This window comes from Aquila chrysaetos, chromosome 16 (genome assembly GCF_900496995.4).
Source record: "Aquila chrysaetos chrysaetos chromosome 16, bAquChr1.4, whole genome shotgun sequence".
Classification (NCBI taxonomy): domain Eukaryota; kingdom Metazoa; phylum Chordata; class Aves; order Accipitriformes; family Accipitridae; genus Aquila; species Aquila chrysaetos.
The window spans coordinates 10341251-10360638 of NC_044019.1; the positions used below are offsets into that span (position 1 = coordinate 10341251).

A 19388-nucleotide genomic window follows, 5' to 3' on the forward strand; every position below is an offset into this window, starting at 1 on the left:
ATTTCAAGGCACTGAAAAAGAATCCTTTGCCCTCATGAAATTAATTCAGGAAAGAAATTATCTTCCAGTTGACTACTATTTTGCACAGCTTTGGTAAGTAGTTGATCTTCATAAAATATGGGCAGATGTAATCTTTGTAAGTTCTGTTTCTTCCTAAAAAAGGACACAACCTTGAGTAGGGGCGTCCCCAGGGAATGAACCTGGGAGCTCTGGATCAAAAAGAACAAATCTGCATTGCTTGTGCTAAATGAATATGTGTGTATTAGCTAGAGGCTTGCAAGTGTCTGTGTTCAGACTACTCTCTAAAGAAGAATAAGGAGCCACAATGTGGCAGTTCATTTCTACCTTGGACTTGATTGCATCATAGTCTTTCAAACCTTCATCATCCTGGGTGCCACTACTTTGTGGTGGAGCAGATGCTGACCTGAGCCCTTTGAGCTGGAAGTTGGGAAGTGTTTCTATCTAAGCCAAAGTGTAGCTGGTGTGGTCACAGCTCATTCCTTAGCCCTGACATGTGTGCTCCGACCACGTGCAGAGAGTGCGGAGCACGAGTGTTGGACTTAGGAGTGATGATAGGAACTTTTGGGCCCTCAAATGGCAGAAGATGCACTGGAAAATTGCAGTGCTTTCCAACAGGATTAGAGATGCTCACTGCCTCTTAAGATCAGTTATGGATGAGTATAATGTTTGCTGGGTAAAAAACTGGCTGGATGGGCAGGCCCAAAGAATTGTGATGAATGGAGTTAAATCCAGTTGGTGGCTGGTCACAAGTGGTGTTCCCCAGGGCTCAGTATTGGGGCCAGTTCTGTTTAATATCTTTATCAATGATTTGGACAAGGGGATCAAGCACACCCTCAGTAAGTTTGCAGATGACACCAAGTTGGGTGGGAGGATTGATCTGCTGGAGGGTAGGAAGGCTCGACAGAGGGATCTGGACAGGCTGATTTGATGGGCCGAGGCCAATTGTATGAGGTTCAACAAGGCCAAGTGCCGGGTCCTGCACTTGGGTCACAGCAACCCCATGCAGTGCTACAGGCTTGGGGAAGAGTGGCTGGAAAGCTGCCCAGCAGAAAAAGACCTGGGGGTGCTGGTTAACAGCCAGCTGAATATGAGCCAGCAGTGTGCCCAGGTGGCCAAGAAGGCCAACAGCATCCTGGCCTGTATCAGAAATAGTGTGGCCAGCAGGAGCAGGGAGGCGATTGTTCCCTATACTCAGCACTGCTGAGGCCAGACCTGGAATATTGTGTTCAGTTTTGGGCCCCTCGCTACAAGAAAAGACATTGAGGTGCTGAAGCGTGTCCAAAGAAGGGCAATGAAGCTGGTGAAGGGTCTAGAGAACAAGTCTTACAAGGAACAGCTGAGGGAGCTGGGGCTGTTTAGTCTGGAGAAAAGGAGGCTGAGGGGAGACCTTATCGCTCTCTACAACTACCTGAAAGGGGGTTGTAGTGAGGTGGGTGCTGGCCTCTGTCAGGTGGCTGGAGATAGGACAAGAGGAATCATTGCGCCAGGGGAGGTTTAGATTGGATATTAGGAAAAATTTCTTTACTGAAAGGGTTGTCAGACATTGGAACAGGCTGCCCAGGGAAGTGGTTGAGTCACCACCCCTGGAGGTATTTAAAAGACATGTAGACATGGTGCTTAGGGACATGGCTTAGTGGTGGACTTGGCAGTGTTAGCTTAATGGTTGGACTCTATCTTAAAGGTCTTTTCCAACCTAAATGATTCTATGATTCTATGGAATTATCTCCCCCTTGAAATGCTTGGTGGCCAGTGAGCACTGAGGACGAGGGCGCATGGCTCTTGTAAATGATAGTTGATCCTGCCAAGTCTTTTGTTTTTACAGGTGAATAGGTGAACATACCTGGACCTCATAATGACGTGGAGTGCATTCCTGTCCATCACCACGGTTTGGATGTTTGTGCTTTCAGCTTCTGCAGTGTTACCAGGAGCTTGGGCAGCCTTTATGAGGAGGAGGTCAGGCAGCTGATGAAGATACTGCAGGAAAGCAGAGCATCTCACAGCTGCAACATCAAGGCATATATAGGAAATCTGGATTTCCTGTGGCTAGGATCTCTGGCTCTGCTGCAGATCTGTCGTGCCACCTCAGGCAGATCTCTTTATCCCCCGATGTTTCTTTTCTCTCTTGTTTGTTCCTGTCTTGCTGCTGGGAGGGGACTGCATTGTGCCCTCTCTTTGTACAGCACCAGGTTGTATGAGCAGCTGGGGTCTCCCAGCACATCCATCACGCTAATAATGATAGGAAGGAGGGCACCTGTCATAAATGTCTCCCTACCTTTTAGTTATTAATACATTTTCCTTACTCTGTCTTTTTTCCTTTTTCTTTCTTGCTTGCAGGGGAAAAATAAGTCAGCTATCTTTTATTCCTTCTAAAAGAAATGAGTCTTGACAGGTCTGGAAATGTGTTTCCTGCAGTTAGTCTGTGCACACAGGGGCTGTGCTGGCTCATTTATACACCCACATACCACAGCTCAGACATTTCATTAGCTTGGCATATATGTTTTGTTTGCAGTGATAGGCACATGAAAAGTACAACAGGAAAAGGGCTGGAGGAGAGAAGAGGGGAGGAGATGGGATGCATTGCTGCCTGAAAACCGCTGTCTCAATGTTTTATTCCTTACATGTGCAGGACAATCTTCTTTTTATTCTTCTTATTGTTTACTAGCAGTGCTTTCTGTGTACAAGAGCTGACATGGACTCAGATGAATGCACTGTGGCCTGGATGGCTGCTTGTGCCACTCAAAGGAGATTGATTTGTGATCTTGGCCGACAGAGGAATGGAGAAAGGCATGTAGGGGATTTTCCTGTTGGTCAGGAGTGAGAGTGTACCCTGGAGAAAGGAGCATGAGGCAAATACTTGTCAAGCCCTCTCCTCCTCCCCAGTCTCGTCTCTGGTCACTCTTGCTTCTGGGTATCTCCTCCAGCAGGAGCTAATGTGTGTTGGGCCCTGCATGGGGACTGATGGCTGCAGGGTGACAGGCAGGAGGAGAAGGTGCGGGCTGTGCTGCTGTCTGATTTACATGCCCACAGCAGGGGTTGTCCTTGGCCAAGCGCATCCAGGGTGTTTGTGTGAGAACTGAAATGCAGTTGAAGCTGGTTAGATCAGCATAAGGCTAATTTTAAATCCCAGATACGTTGTCAGTCTTGTGCTGCATAGCTCCAGCCATCCTGCTCCCCTTCATCTTGCCACAGCTTCATCTTTACCTTTCAGAGTTGTCCCCGTATTGCTCAGTGCAATTCCTGGGCAACTGGTTTTTGTCCATAAGCCCATTTGTGTGCTTGCAGCTAGAGTGCTGGGAATGTTTGCCCTTGTCAGATCTGTCCCTCTCATTCAGCCAGCTACAGAGCCTGGCAGATCTAGGCTTCCTGCCAATGCTTTTGTGGTGCTGTGGTCTCTCAAGCAAAAAGCCACTCTTTTCTGTAGGTAGCACAGGCTGACAGATGTTTTGACTTCTGCTTTTGTCCCTGCCTCGCTGTCCTGGAGACAGAAAAGGCACACTGAATCTAGCGCAGATGGGAGAGATGTCTGCTGGGACCTACCAAAGGTCACACGAAAACTGGAAGGAAGATATCAGTGCCATCTTTATTCCATCCCTACCTCCATCCCCAGCTTGACATGCTACAGGGAGGAGCCACTCTTGGTATGTCAGATCTTCATAATATAATCTAGTTTTGTTCTGTCCTGGCTCTTCTTTCTCTTGAAGGCTGTGTCAGCACTCACGTTCTGCTTGCCTATGTTTAAACAGTAATCTTTGGGTTTTAGGGTTAGCAAGCTGCTCTGAGGAGCTGCGACTGTTCATGCTTCTCATTGCTGGGGGAATGACTGTCCACTTGGCTGACACCAGAGCTTGAACTCCAGTGCTTAGTGAGAGCCTCTGGTTGGAGCTAAAAAGGCTGTGTTTTGCAGATAATTTTTGCTGGGGGGAAAAAAACAAACCCCAAACATCCATACACTAAAAGATCTGTAATGACCTTGTGTCTCCTGTGAATATGAAGGGACCTAGAACACATTCTAAAGAGCAGGTGTTCAGTGTTACTCTAGAATCATTGCCACAGCTCATGCTGGTTAAACAATTCAAAGGCAGTTTGCAACCTAATCCCTTTGGTTTGCTGAATACAGGTGAGATGTTTGGATTCTTTTCCTGGTGTCATGGATAGGATCTGCTGTGGAGAGCCACTTTTATGCTGTTGTCTTTGACCAAAAAAATTACTGACCATAAAATCAGCTTTATGGTGTGTGTTTGTTTGTTTGTTTTTGTGTGGTGTTTTTTTTGTCTGTGTTTTTTTTTTTTTGTTTTTTTTTTTTCCTGGAAGCTTGCACCACATTAAGGAAATTAATAGTGGTGTTCTGTGAGGAATGCCACGAATTATTTAAGGTGCTAATGCCTCTTCAAAGCTGTTGGTTAATTGAACATCACAGAGTTATAGGCCTGATCTGCCAAATGCAAACAGGGTAATAGTTTTTATTTATTTCATGGGATTAAATTCCGATCTTCGGTCTATTGACTGAATATCTTGGGGCTCAGGGTTTTTAACATTTGACAGTAAATTTTTAGCATTATGCTGAGAAAAAGAGGGATGGGTAGGATTCTTAAAATACTTGTCTGTTGTGTCCTCATCCTTCTGCACTGATGGCATTTGCTTGTTCACCAAATGGTTGTTGTCGTCCTTGCACAAAAAGTATGTTTTCAGCAGATGTCTAGGCAGTGCGAAATTGTAGCAGGTCCATTGCTCTTTGGTACTGTTTCTTCTTTAAAGTGCTAGACAAACGGTGCTTAAACCTTTGAATCAAGGAATGGTTTTCAGAAGTGCTTAAATGATTTAAGAGTGCGGTTCCATTTGGCTTCTAGTCAGACTTTGTGCTCTTTAATCTTTTTAGGTGCTTAAAAGACATGCTTTCTTTCCCTCCCCCAAGGGTTTGCTGAATCTGTCTCTCCTAAGTACTAACATGGCCCCTTTTTAACTATAGTGTCTAAGTACTGTCCAGCCCTCAATATGTTATAGCAACAGCCTAGTACAGGAGAAGAGATCAGTGTCTCTATCTTACAGATGGGGAGTTAAGACATGAGGGAGACGGAGTGACTTGCCCCTAGCCAGACAGGGTTTTTGAAGCACAGATACCCAAGCCCTACACTAAATTCCTGAGCAGGAGACTGCTCGGCTTCCTTACAAGGAGGTGCTGAGCATTCTCTGCCATGCTTTCCTGAGTCAGGGCCTTGGGCTCTTCCTGACATGCTCTGTTTGTCCACACATACAAGTGCTTGCCAAAACTGCTGAGGTTTTGTTATAAACTAAAATGTTGGCATCAAAACCTCTCAGGATTGCACTCTGATGAATTATTCTATGTACTGAGAAAAGGAAGATGAGGAGCAGGTAGAGGAGAAGGCATTTATATACAGTAATGTGCATGTATCATTTGTCATTTCACTCATGATGTCTGACAGTGGAAGAACATACAAAGTACAAACTCATTGGTGCTGGGCTCTTTCTCTGGATAGCCCTTCCATTAATGGTGGCTCTGTCATAAGATCATGTTGGGTGAGCTTTGGACCACCTCTGCAGGGCTCACCTAAACAGCTTGGGACCTTTGAGCATGAATGGGGGTTATAGGGAATCTAAGCAAGCAAAGGTGGGAGTGAGTTTGAAAAGATTCTTGCTTTGAATTTTCTTAAGATGCTGCTTCTTTGGGATGCCGTGATGGTTTGTAATTGTTTGGAACAGCTGTAGCCTTACTGTTAGGAAAGAAGTGGGGTTTCTGCGGAGAATGTCCTTTTAGGGACAGAGGGGGAAAGCCTCAGCACTGGCCTAGGTTTTATGCCTTGTATTTTCTTTCTATGAAGACTGCCTCTCTGCAGCTATTACAGCTTGTGCTGTGAACAGTCTTCCCATGGGGAGGAGGACTGGGTGGAGCATAGGAACATTTTTTTCAAATGAGAACTTAATTAAAAATGTTTAGGAAAAAATAATTCCGAAAGTTAATTATTTCTTGGCAGCTTTTGACAACGAACGTGATAGTGTTCAGCGTTTTGGCTTTTGTATGCTTTTTACCTTTCTTTTTGAGGTTTTGGTTGCTGCTGCTGTTTCTTTCTCTTTTGTGTTGATGGGTCCTTGGTTAGCCATGGTGTTTTGTGTTGGCTTGACAACGGTGTGTGTCCCAGGGACCGTGTGTTTCAGTTATCTGGTCTGGACCAATTGAACAGCTGTAGTCCTCTGGCAGATTGCGTTCCTGAAATGAAAAATATGGTTCTAAGTTATTTTTGTTTATTTTAAATCCTGTTTGGCAGTCAACACTTCATACTTCCTACATTCTGATTATGGACAGTGGCAAAACTAATTTGCTTGAAGTTTAAAAAACCTGAACTGTGGTGCTTCATTTTCCTTTTTAATAAAAAAAAAAAAAAAATCTTACAGTTTTGAAATGTTTTAGAATGCTTTTTGATTGTCTATTTTATGTTTTTTATTTGTATTTTATATCAAATTTACTCCCCAGAGATGTTCAGAGGAGCACTTGCATGCCAAAGCTGAGCCCATCAGCTAAGTTGTTGTGCCTTTGTTAAAACATATTTAAGAAAGGGCAAAACCCACTACACAGGCAGAGGAGGAGGGAAAGAAGAGAGTGAGAAACAATAGAGGGAGCACCAAGGTCAGGGAAGAAGGAGGAGAAGGAGGTGCTCCATGGTGGAGCAGGTATTACTTGCAGCCTGTGGAAGACCACACAGGAGCAGATGGATATTCCCAAAGGAACTTCTGGGTGTGGAGAGCCCATGCTGGAGCAGAGGAAAGGTGTGAGAAGGAAGGAGCATCAGAGAAGAACTGTTACATACTGACCATGTATCTTCATCAATGACATGGACAGTGGGATTGAGCGCACCCTCAGCAAGTTTGCAGATGACACCAAGATGAGTGGTGCGGTTGACACACCTGAGGGACGGGATGCTATCCAGAGGGACCTGGGCAAGCTCAAGAAGTGGGCCCATGTGAACCCCATGAGGTTCAACAAGGCCAAATGCAAGGTCCTGCACCTGGGCTGGGGCAAACTCTGGTATCAATACAGGCTGGGGGATGAAGGGATTGAGAGCAGCCCTGTGGAGAAGGACTTGGAGGTTCTGGTGGATGAAAAGCTGGACATGAGCCGGCAATGTGCGCTTGCAGCCCAGAAAGCCGACTGTACACTGGGCCTCATCAAAAGAACTGTGGGCCAGCAGGTCGAGGGAGGTGATTCTGCCTCTCTACTCCGTTCTGGTGAGACCCCACCTGCAGTACTGCATCCACCTCTGGGAGTCCTCAGTACAGGAAAGCCATGGACCTGTTGGAGCGGGTCCACAGGAGGCCCACAAACATGATCAGAGGGCTGGAACACATCTCCTGTGAGGAAGGGCTGAAAGAGCTGGGGTTGTTTCAGCCTGGAGAAGAGAAGTCTCTGGGGAGACCTTACTGCAGCCTTTCAATAGTTAAAGGGGGCTTATAAGAAAGATGGGGACAGAGTTTTTAGTAGGGCCTGTTGTGACAGGACAAGGGGTAATGGTTTTAAACTAAAAGAGGGTAGATTCAGGCTAGATGTAAGGAAGAAATTTTTTATGATGAGGGTGGTGAAACACTGGAAGAGGTTGCCCAGAGAGGTTGTAGAAGCCCCATCCCTGGAAGTGTTCAAGGTCAGGCTGGACGGGGCTCTGAGGACCCTAATCTGGTTGAAGATGTCCCTGCTCATTGCAGGGGGGGGGCAGGGGTGGTGGACTAGATGACCTTTAAAGGTCCCTTCCAACCCAAACTATTCTGTGATTCTCTGACCATAGCCCCCATCCCTCCCGTGCTGCTTGGGGTAGGGGGTGGAGTTTGGAGAAAAACAGTGAAGTTGAGCCTGGGAGAGGGGAGAGAAAAGGTGGTGTTTTCATGTTTGTCTTTTTGTTTCTCCTTACCTGAATCTATTTTACTTGGCATTAAGTAAAGTAATTTTCTTCAAGTCACGTCTGTTTTGCCTGCAACGATAATTGATAAGCAATGTCCCTGTCTTTATCTTGACCCACAAGCTTTTTTGTTCTTATTATTAATATTTTCTCCACATCCTGCTGGGAGGAGTGAGCAAGCGAGCGCCTGGGTAGACATTTGGCTCTTAGCCAAGGCTAAGCCACCACAGTGAGCAAGAGGTTTAGTATCAAACTAAGCAGGACTCACACTTGCACACTGTTCTGCGCTGCAGCTGTAAGCCACAGCTGTAGCTAAGCCAGCTCATTTAAATGAGGAACTGCAGTAAGGTGAGGCTCAGTGCTGGCTTTACGACTCCACCTGGTTGGTTGTCCAGTGTCCTAAGAAGGTTTTTAATGAAAGCAGCCTGCCCCTTCACCCTTATTCCCCTTTTCATAGCTAATGCAAAATAATTCTGACAATTTCTTTATCTACTGAGCTTTTCTTACAGTATTCTACCATGTATGTGCAAACATTGGATTTCTTGCAAAGGTCTTATGCTGGATGCAAATGGGAGACTTGTAGTCTTTTGTACTTGCAAATAGGAAAGAGGAGCTTGCTCGCTTAGTTAGAGTCAGAAGGGAGGGGGCTTGGAACTAGATGATCTTTAAGGTCCCTTCCAACCCAAACCATTCTATGATTCTATGATCTCTCAGCCAGATATTTTGGTAAGATGGCCTCTTTGATATGAAGGAGGGTAGAAGATTTTCCTTGGTTACTTGGAGGCGGGAGTTGGGCTCCACACAACATAGCTGATCTCAAGAGATCAAATCAAACTAAATTGTGAGATTCTTAAAAAAAAAAAAAAATTCTGAAGAGACCAAGCAAATATATCTTGAACTTAATTTCTCTTTTGACTTTTATGCTGTGTTTGCAGTGGGGGGAGATCAACAATGTGATTGTGAGTGCAAGTAAAAATACATTCACTTCCATGTGTGCTGAGACAGTGACTCTTCCATTATTCTTTCTTCACTGCTAAAGTACGTGCCACCCACCTGCCCTAAGATCTTGAGGTTTTCCTCTCCTGCCTTTGCACTTTTCCTCCTATATAGCCTTTTGGTATGTGGAATAAAAAGTGATGCTGGAGGAAAACTGAAAACAGTACAGAAGTTGCAGAACAAGAAATGACAGAGCTTGAATGTGGTGGGCACAGGTGTGTTTTAAGATGAAGGAAGAGATCTTTGTCAGTCCCTCATGCAGGAAAAAAAATCCCCAAATCAGATAATTGGGGAGTATTTTGCTTCAGGGTCCTACACAGAACTCTGCTTGAATTAGCAGGCCTAAAAATAATAGAGTTGGAGGAGCTACTCACTTCACATCAAGGACTTTTGCAATGTCCTGCAAGTGCTAAATGCTGTGATCTATTATTTATTTGTGAGAGCTGGCAATGCTGTTACGTGGTCATATCAGTCATGGTCTCTATGCTTCCTACAATGCCTTCCAGATGTGTGTGACCCTGCTGTCAGGAGAAAGTAGTCGTGTACATGATCCACATCCAAATACAGCTTTTTTTTTTTTTTCTTCTTTTCTTTTTTTCTGGTGAGGTATATTGATTTTGCAAATATGCACTCAATTAGCGCAGTCTGCTAATTCTAAAAATATGTTTATTTAGCTGTGTCCTTGTTGCTAATGCATATAGTATGACATTGTGCTAGGAGTTGGGTGACCTTTGATTTTGTTTGTGGACTACAAATCCGGGCCGTTGTAGGCTGGTTCCTTATTTTCTGTATGTTAGGACAGCTCTGTTGTCCTGATGATAATGTACTGATTTATTTGGCAGGATTTGCTTCTCTTAGTAGAAGTAGACTATCTCTATCATCTAATAAATACAAGCAGGCTTAACAGATTTCCAGGAAGAAGTGTGTCATGATCACCTAGGCTCCCTGGTTAACTTGGGCTGAAGACCCTCATTCAGCAGTTCCTGTGTCTAGCCCTTAAATTGTTACTTCTGCTGGAGTTTGTTGTTAGAAACCATACTGCTTTCGTTGAGGATTTGAAGTGACAGACAAAGTACCATGCAGTTTATTAATTTGTGGCAGTGGTTAATTACTCTTTGTAAGAAATTATTCAGCTTTTCTTCAGTTTGCATTTTGCCCATCTTTAGCTTGAATGGTTCTCAATGTGCCCTTTCAGCTATTTTAACAGTTCCTTTCCATTACTGGAAATCATATATCTCTATGTGATTATACCTGGTAAATTAGGCAGTTAAAAGTTTCCAGTATTAAGGTTCATATATAGGACAATGTGTTCCATAGGCTTCCAGTAGGACTAATGGTCATCAGTTTTTTGTTTGTTTGGTTGTTTTTTTTAATTATGATTTTTTTAAAAGATATTTTAAAATATATTTCACATTGGAGAACATGCCCTTTGAATTTCCTTCTAGCAGACTTCTATGCCACTCACCCTCTTGAGATGGTTGACCACGACTACAAGATCTAGGAAGACCTGAATGGCTTAAAACCTCCTTGGCAGCTGAACATTACAGATCTGGCTTTTTTGTGAGAAAAAAATGAAAAATGAAATGAAATTACATCTATGAAAGTAGATAGGTGGTATGAGAAGGGAAGAAAGTAAATCTCTTTGGGCTCCACATCCTCATTTTCTATGCTGTAGCTACCTTTGTTCTTTAAGGACATAAAAGTCAGGCAGCTTGTTATATAATGTAGCCTTAACATGTGTCTATATATATAGAAATAAAATATTTTGCCTTTTAACACTTATAGGCATTGCCTTTCCTGGAAACCAAGCAAATGGTGTTAGTTTCCTTGATGTTCTCTGTTAGCAGCCAATGCTGTGTGATCTCACTGAGAGTTAATAGTCTGTTGCAGAAGGAGTATCAAGGCCTTTTGGTTTATCACCTTTACTTTCCTTTTATAACAAAAAACAAACAAGTGGAAAAGTATTTTGTCAAACTACCGCAAAAGAGGCTGATCAAGGATGTAGGTGGCCTTAACATTGTGTACCAGGGGAGCAGAAACTGCTGTGGTGAGACTGCTGACAGTCAGCCACTCTGTGCTGTGAAGTCAGTACAGCTGGGGGCACGTTTGGAGGACAATAGAGGGTCCCCCCACACCAACAGATGGAGAAGGGAGGTTACAAGTGAGAAGACTTTCGATTAGACATCAAGTCTTGGCTAGCTCTGGTGTAAGGTGGAGCAACTACAGGGCAGCCGGGTGTCTGTGCTGCCATAGTCCTTATGCACTTGACAGCACCATCTGTCATTCTTTAACAAGTCCCTCCTTGCAGATAGGTGTCTGGTCCTCCAGGCAATGTTCCTCATGCAAGGTGTCCAGCTCTTCCCAGACCCAGTTGTTGTGACCCCCTCTAAACAGCAACTCCGTGACTCAAGACTCTTGAATAGCTGCTAAATTTGGATGCCACAGGCTTGCCCGCCCATGTCCAGCAGCATCGTTATGTCTGGTTGTTCCTTAGTTGTTAGGTGTTTGGTAGATGCCGAACTCTGACCACGGCACTCGAAGTGAGCAGACAGTTGCAACCATCCCAAGCATGTGAAAATTTGCTTGCCAAGTATTGCAGGTGCTTTTGTAAGCCCTAAACACCTTGTGTTTATGTTCTTTCTGTGAATATTGATGATTTAAAAAAAAAAAAGTCCTAAGATTTGCAGCTGATTAAAAGAGAGAAGGAACATAGTTGTTTAGATAACCAGATGTACCCAGGAAACTCATTTACCGGGGTTAATTTTGCCTGTAGCCATGTTTGTGCTATCGGCAAAATGACAGACCTATCACAGGAAAGAGTTTCTATTGAATTCTCACCTGGGTGCGGGAGCCCGGAGTTACCAGCTGTATGAGAGCAGGAAGGGCAGGAGATAGTTTTCAAAACCAGCATTTACAATGGTTAGGTGTTCCCACATTCTTCTGGAGTGGCTGCTGTGCTTTGTAATGCTGCAGAAGTGGCACATTATAAAGAACGTTGTGGTCATTTCTGTTTGTGGTTCTTTATTTTGTTTGGAATTCTAGAATTCTTTTAATACTTTCAAAATATAAATGGCTATGCAAGTTGTTGAGTTGCCCTGAAATTGAATGTCGTAATACATTTTAAAACAGTTTTGGGAAAGAAACCTAAAGTCACTCAGTGGATGTAGATATTTTGCTGCAGCTCTGAGTGCTGAATCCCATCATGGCAGGGCTCATTTCATCAAAGTGGAATTCATCTCATCTATCTCTAGCTGCCTATACTTAAAGCATCTAGGCCAGAAAGTGCTTCAGTCCAGCTGTTTCGGGTGCCTATTTTAGGATGGGTAAGTCATGCTCGGATGATGTCTGTCTCCGCTGGCTGCAGGGTACATAGAGAACTGGTGTGGATGCTGTGCCTGAGTTCACCCCTGGGGCAGTCCCACAGTCCAGGAGAGCTTGCAGCCTCATGATGTCATTTAAGACAACATTTGTGTGCTGTTGGTTGATACAATTTTTGCTCAGAACGGCACTTGGGCACCTCCTTCTCTTCCCCCCAAGTAGGCGTGTTTTCCTGGAATGAGGCCTCCAGCTCTTACCAGATGTCCCCTTCTGGCTCCAGCTGTGTCAGCTAGCTTCTCAGGGCCAGTGACGATCCCACAGGGATCCGACAGCAGGGCAGTCTGCGGGAAACTGAATCTATCAGTTTATTGTAAACACTTTGCAGCTTTTGGTCTGATCTGTCCTGATGGATTTTACCCCAAGCGGACCCAGCAGCGCTTGCACGAATGCTTCCACCAGCAGAGAGAAGGCGGCAACCACTGGACAATACCTTCAGTGGCACTACAGCGTGTAAAGGGAATGTCTTTCTGCAGTCTGAACGGAGGAGATGGCGAGTCTCAGCCTGGTTTCCATCCCCTGGACTGTGCTGTTCTCTAGCTTGTGTCTCATCTTAAGCCTCCAGTGATGTTAAAACACTGTTGTCTCTCAGCTGTGGATGTGCGATAGTGTAGACCTCTCTTGTTCTGCCAAGCTGAGTAAGATGAACCATCAGGGAATGTGATGTGCTTTGGGGGCAGGTGTCGCAGGTACCAAGGGGGACTTCAGACAGGATAGCCCTGAGGAAGACTACCTCTTTCTGATGTAGTGAGCACATATAGATAACAAAAAGTTGGTTGTACTGGGGGGATTTGTGAGAACAAACTACAAGTTTACTATGGGCATTAGCAGATGATTTCTGTGCTTGCCCATATTCCTGCAGAGTCATTTTGTTTTCTCAGGCTTTACAGTCACAGATGTGGTGAGGCTATAAACACTCTAATCTCTCTCCTTCTTAATTCAGAATTTGGACTCTTCCCTGCTCCATTAAATCCCACATTTAACTTTATTTTGAAGAGTTTTAGTCATAGGAACAGTGTTGGGGACAGAAATGGTACATTTAGTTCTGCTGAATGGATATGGTATTAGATTGACAGTCCCTGTCAGTGTGTAATTGCAGATTAATGGGATGTAGTATGTCATTATGGCAGCTCAATAGCACAAGTTTCAAGCTGCATGCAAGTCCAGGCTTTCATTTCTTGTTAGAGGGGGCTACTCTGACCTGCCTTGCACAATTTTCTCCTTAATCTCTTGTGGCAGAGAATAAGGATGTTTACAGTCCAGGTACTTAATGACCCCGGGAATATGATGCAAGACCAACAGTGTAATTTAAAGGGTGTGAGGAGATGGGGAAGAACTGATACAATATGGGAATGATAGAATCCAACAATGTGCTATAAGGAATGAGATATGTATGAAAAGCTTTATGTTGTGAAATGAGTAGACTTCTGCACAACATCTACCAGTGGATGTGAAAGTATTATTTGTGTCCAAAATGAATAGAGTTGTTCAGCTTTACTAACCAGACCATGAAGTCAAGGGAGGGACCATATTCATGGACTGGAAAATGAGGGCATTCCATGAATGGGTTATTGAAGTAACTTTCCCAGTTATTGCTGAGTTGAGCCTCTATCAGTACTTTAATACTTCATGTCTTGCAGCAGATGCCTTATGCTGAGCTGGTTGATTTGAAGGTGTTCTCACTGAGGACCACCCTGAAACATTTACCTACCTAAAAAGTACTTTACACTGTGATCAGCCCTCCTTATGTCTGCAGATGAAAATAATGCTGTTTGGGAATTGAATAGATTGTAGTTTGGCCCTAGTGCAGTAGCTGAGTAAGGAAGCAAAGAGGTGTTAGAAAGGGCTTCATCACTTTAAGATGTGATAGACCTTCAATTTGTCTTTCCTTGTAAGACAGCCTGCCAGTGTTGCTGTACAGGTTCCAGGTACCTCCTCAAGAGCCGCTTGTTCTTGGACTCCACAACTGACAGTCCCGCTTGTGCAGACAGTGCAGTGTGGACTGCCCTAAGATAGAATGGGTTTTTTTCTTTGATGGGGTAGGGAAAAGGTTCCTGTGGGGGAGTGGGCAGACGAGGTATTTATCCCTCCCTGTCTGACTGGAGTCACATGGAGGAAACGCTAACCATCCCAGAATGAAAGAAATGGCTTGGAAACTTACGTGGCAAGCACAGAACTGCTTCCTCCTTGACAGATTTCAAGGCAGCAGTTGTAGTGCTGGTTAAAGGACACTGAGGAGAAGAGAGAGCCCACAGCTGGGGACATTCAGATGTATGTGACAGATCCTCTGGGAATTTTTCCCCATGCTATAAAAAGTACAGCTTCCACCACGTTTGCTTGTGATGCACCATTTGTTTATGCTTCCGACACTGGCATAAGTATTTTACATGTCCAGTTTGTTCTCTGCCATTGTACAAGTGGAAACTGGCAGGGCTTAGCAAGTCTTTACTCAGAGGATACCAAGTCTGTTGTTGAAGCTGCTGACCCAGAGGGGCCAGGGATGCTTCTAGGCAGAAGAAGCATGTCTCTTAATAATCCGATATAGTATGACCTTCACCATGCTTCTGTGTGAGAGTGTTAGGGACCTGTGAAGAGCTCCATTGCTCCTGTGCAAAGCACAAATATACTACTACCATGCCCAAATCTCCATGTCGGAGTAGCAGCGCAGGGAGAGCATCACTGGAGCTGCTATTGCTTCCTGTTCCCTACAAGTAGGTGAGGATGCAGCAGCAAAGTGTGGGGCGTGGGGTAACCAGGCTCTTCCTCCTCTCTCTGTTGGCCTGCATGTCTGAGTCACATCTGGGGAAAGGATTGTGAGGAACCCATCAGGGCTAGATGTAATGCCACCCATCTGGGAGCAGGGGTGCAGACTGCAGTTCCTCCAGGGCCCAGGTGTGTTCCTTTGGACCTAGCTGGACCGGGAAGGAGGTCACTGTTCACAGCCACCTGCCAAAGGTTACTGCCTGCCTGGTCTGTGGACAAAGCCGTGGCAGGGGTACCCCCTTATCTGCTCCAGGCACAATCAGGTTGCCTAGCTCAGGTCAACAATTTGTACTGTTTTATATTAGCACTGGTAATTTATTTTTCCTAAATGTAAGTAAGCGATTTTGACAAAAACAACTTTTCAGGCATCACTAAGTGATAGCATCCAGGAAGGAGTTGCAGTGAGTAGCTGGAAGATGTGAAACTCTTCTAAAGGTACATGGGGATCTAGGAAAGAAGTCTGTGGTGGCCTCAGATTCATAACTCTCTGCCCTTTGCTCAGGGCTTGTTTGACAGAAATGGGTGAACTAAGTATTTGTGCATTTACAGTTTGCAGAAAAAAGTAAATTCTTAGACATAATAAATATATGTGGATAATACCACAGAACCACCAGACTACTTCAAAAGAGTGGTAAGATCCTAATAATGCCTTTGTTTAAAAGGACCAAGACACTAATTCACCCCTAGAACTGAGGAAAGTATTTATCCTTAGTACCATGCTGCCAGATTTAGTGGTATGAAAATAACGCAAACAGTCATCTGTAATGCAAATGTTGACGTCTGATTAATAGAGAAAATAACATGAGCAATTAATTCACGAGGGAATAGATCATTATAAATGTAAATTAGATCATCAAAGGATAAGCCACACAGAAATAAAACTACCCCAAAACAAGATTAATTATTGAAATTCCAGTAAAAAAGGCATCTTTAACAATAGAGTCCTTGGAAGACATGTCATGTGATTCATCAAAATTCTGGGCAGGGTTATTTTACAATCCCCAAATTCATTAGCTTCATTATAAATACAATGGGGACATTTATTCCACCCAAGATAGCATGCTGTTTTAGGGACAGAGCACAGCCTTAGCACTAAACTGACTCAGTTCTGATTTATGCACACTGAATTTTTGCTATAGCATATAGTTTGCTTGGGTAAGTCAGGAGGTACCTGCTTGCATTTTTTCAGGGAGTAACGTAGCTTTTACATTAATATATATTTGTTGCTGCATATGATCTTAATTACCCCAAGATACAGTGTTGGAGGAAAGATTGTCTTTCTGGTCAGGGCATAGAGTTTTGTCAAAAATTGGTTTCTCTTTTTGCCTCTCAAAAATTTTCAGGTGACCTTGGGCAGATCACTTTATTTCTCTGTGCTTTGTTCTCTTCCTTGGTTTTGAATGCTTCAGCTTAATGATGTAGAACATGAAATTATTGAAAAGGTCTTCATTTCAAGTAATACTAGGAATCTACCCTTGTAAAATCCTGGTCACTTTTTAAAAGCTCAATTAAAGATGTTATTCTTTTCTAACAAAATAGAGCTTACTGCTCTTCAAGTGCTGTTAAATACTTGAGTGACTTCATCCTTTGAAGATACACAGTATTTTAGCACTGTTTGTAACATTAAAGGCCAGGATCATAATCTGCATCTTTCCTGAGGTTTAATTTTAAATCTTGCTATTATTAGAGACCTACTTAGAAACTTGGCAGTTTTCCCCCTTTCTATTAAAACGAGACTCAATGGGCTTTACTGCAGTAGTTTAAGTGCATTTTGTATGGCATCATGGGAGTGTCCTGAACACTCTGCAGAACTAGTCGTATGCAACACCTTGCTCCTTATGCAAAGCCAGTTGGAGTCTGAGATCTGTTGCTGGAATGAGTATTCGAAAGAGTGTCAGAGGGAGGAAAAATATGAGAAGCATCTCTGAAGCTGGTACTGGCAAGAAGGCCTATGGGCAGTCAGGGAATTACTTGTAGCAAGGGTCCAGAAAAAGCTGACAACAAACTTTTGTATACAGGACAGGTTGACAAGAACATTGAAACTGAGACAGAAATCCAAACAACTGTCTCTTGCTGTTCAGTTTCTTCTTTATTTGAGCAAACCAGATTTTTTAAGGATTATTTTGTGAATAAATATTATACGGGAAATGCCATATCTGTCCTTACTTTCTCTTCTTAATAGAAACAAGTCACATAACGCCAGTCTAAGTTAGCTTCTGGGTTAGAAAGTGTCTCGGAATAAGTTTTGCATACAGGTCTACTTAGATTTATACGCTGCTTCATCTGTCCACATCTTTGTATTACCTTATGTATATGACACCTAGCAGAGACTCCCAAGTCCTGGTTATGTTAGGAAGTCACGTGGTCACCTCTCTTGAGGTTCAGTTTTCTTTCGGTTTGGCACCTTACTTTTCAATTCAGTTTTGCTACAGTTTTTTCCCCTGCTTTGAAGGACAGGAAGGTTGAAGTCTGTATAAAAGATGGGTCTCCTCAGAGCCTCTCAGCTGTTAACAAACACGGAGTGTTGACTGGTTCCATATGGGAATTGGCATCTCAACTGTGGCTTGAAGTTGTTCTCCAAAAAGTTTGCCTTCACTACAAGCCACAGTCAGTAGTTTTTATTGCTCCTGAATATTATTTTCAGCCCTGGCAGGGTTACCTTTTGCAAATAGCACTTGAGTGCTGATGCTTGTGGTGCAAATTTCTGTAGCTGAGAAGGCCACCTGATGGTAAATGTTTCTGCTTCTTCATTCAGTCAAATGGCTTTGAGGCATTTCTTACAGGAATTTAGTTGGAATATTGTATTAGGTACCTTTGTGCTTTTGAGGCTCCAACAGCTAGATTTAAATGCTGTAGAACATATACAGAAAACCCAGGAAATGAGAAACAAATACCTGCCAGGAAAAAACACTTTTGCATCTTTATACTGTCATTACCTCTTAAAAACCAACCCTTCTGGCCTGACTCCTGTGTACAGCACTGCTGTATAGGAAAAAACTTGGCTTTGACTAACCTTTCATTTTGTGCTCCTGAACCTTTGGTGGTATCAGCAAGTCACTTCTACTACTGTAAGCATCCAAGTTTAAATAGCAACCCTTTTAGCCTGTAATGGAGCTGTCCCACTTGGTCTTCTTCAGCCTGAGGAAGGGTGAGTGCAGTGCCTTATCCTAAGGACCTGGGAACAGTAAACAGAAATGGTAGAATATGTATTTTTCTGAGATCCCTTAGGGCTGTAGAGAGAACCCTGGAGGGACAAAGGCAGCTGAGAAGAAATGAATGTTGATAAATGGTGTTAAAAACTAGCAGATAGGGAGAGATATATGAGTGCAAGATACATAGAGCTGTTAAGTGAGGGAGCAGATTGTGAACCCAATTTATGCCAGTGGTATGAGGAATAAGACGACAAAGGTGGCACTCAGTAGGTTCCCTTGGCTCCTCATAAATTTCAAAGTGGCTGCCTTTCCTTTTTTAGTATCCTGTAAAATGCAACCCTGGGAGCGTTAGAAGATGCGCTGGTGAAGGTGATAGGAAATGAGAGAAGAAATTTCCTCATTCTGGCCTTCATTTCCCAGATCTTCAATGATTTGTTAGTCAATTAACTGCAGGTCAGATGTATCTGTAGTTTGTTAAAGTGTTACACACCAGTAAAGTATGTTATTCAACTTACCTTGTCTGCATCTTTAGAACCACACTTGGCATGACAATGTTTTGGGTTCACAGTGATGAAGAAAAGGATCTTAATTTTTCAGCACCTTCTGTGCTGAAAGACACTTATGCTTTGTATATTTCTGTATTTTTAGTAGGACTGTAAAGAAGTTGCTGTTTAAAACAAACACTTAGAGGCCAGCTAATTCCTAGAAATCATTTTAATTAAGGGGAAGAAGAGGAAGGAGAGGCAGCCTCTGGGTGTTCCTACTGTGGATTAGTTCTTTTAAGTCTGGGGGGCCAATGACTGGTACTTCTGATGTTCCTCATCAGGATCCTCATCCTCTCCCCAGTTACCTAATGCTTTCTCCACCAGTGTTGTCATCTCCTCAGGCCACGGACCCTTGGGGGCTGAGACTTTTTTAGCGTTGTGCTCAGCACACGTGCAGTGCAAAACGACCATGTGCACCCAGAGGGCAAACACTAAGTGCTAATGAGAAGTTACCAGTGAGGTGTGAGGAGTTGCTTTGCAAAGCAAGTAGTAGGAATTGTTTTTTAAACTTTGGAAGTCTCTTCCCACTTCGTCCTTGGACATGCAGGCCTCTAAAAACTGAGGCCTGGGTTCCTTTGTCATTGATTTCTCAAGGCACCCAGGAGGCCCGTTGCAGCTCTGTATGTTGTATGCTG

The 19388-nt window shown here is 43.7% G+C and overlaps 1 protein-coding gene across 2 annotated transcripts in view; it reads left to right on the plus strand.

Moving 5' to 3' along the window:
- The window catches only part of TSPAN4 (tetraspanin 4), a 477301-nt gene that overhangs the window by 139349 nt on the left and 318564 nt on the right, over positions 1-19388 (plus strand). The window contains exon 1 of one of the 2 annotated variants that reach the window (XM_030038293.2): positions 3158-3659. The exons of the other annotated variant lie outside the window; for it this stretch is intronic. Within the exon in view, the coding sequence (XP_029894153.1) occupies positions 3635-3659 (25 nt within the window). The 5' untranslated portion in view covers positions 3158-3634. Of the gene's footprint in view, positions 1-3157; positions 3660-19388 lie in introns of those variants that run through there. 2 annotated transcript variants of the gene reach the window in all.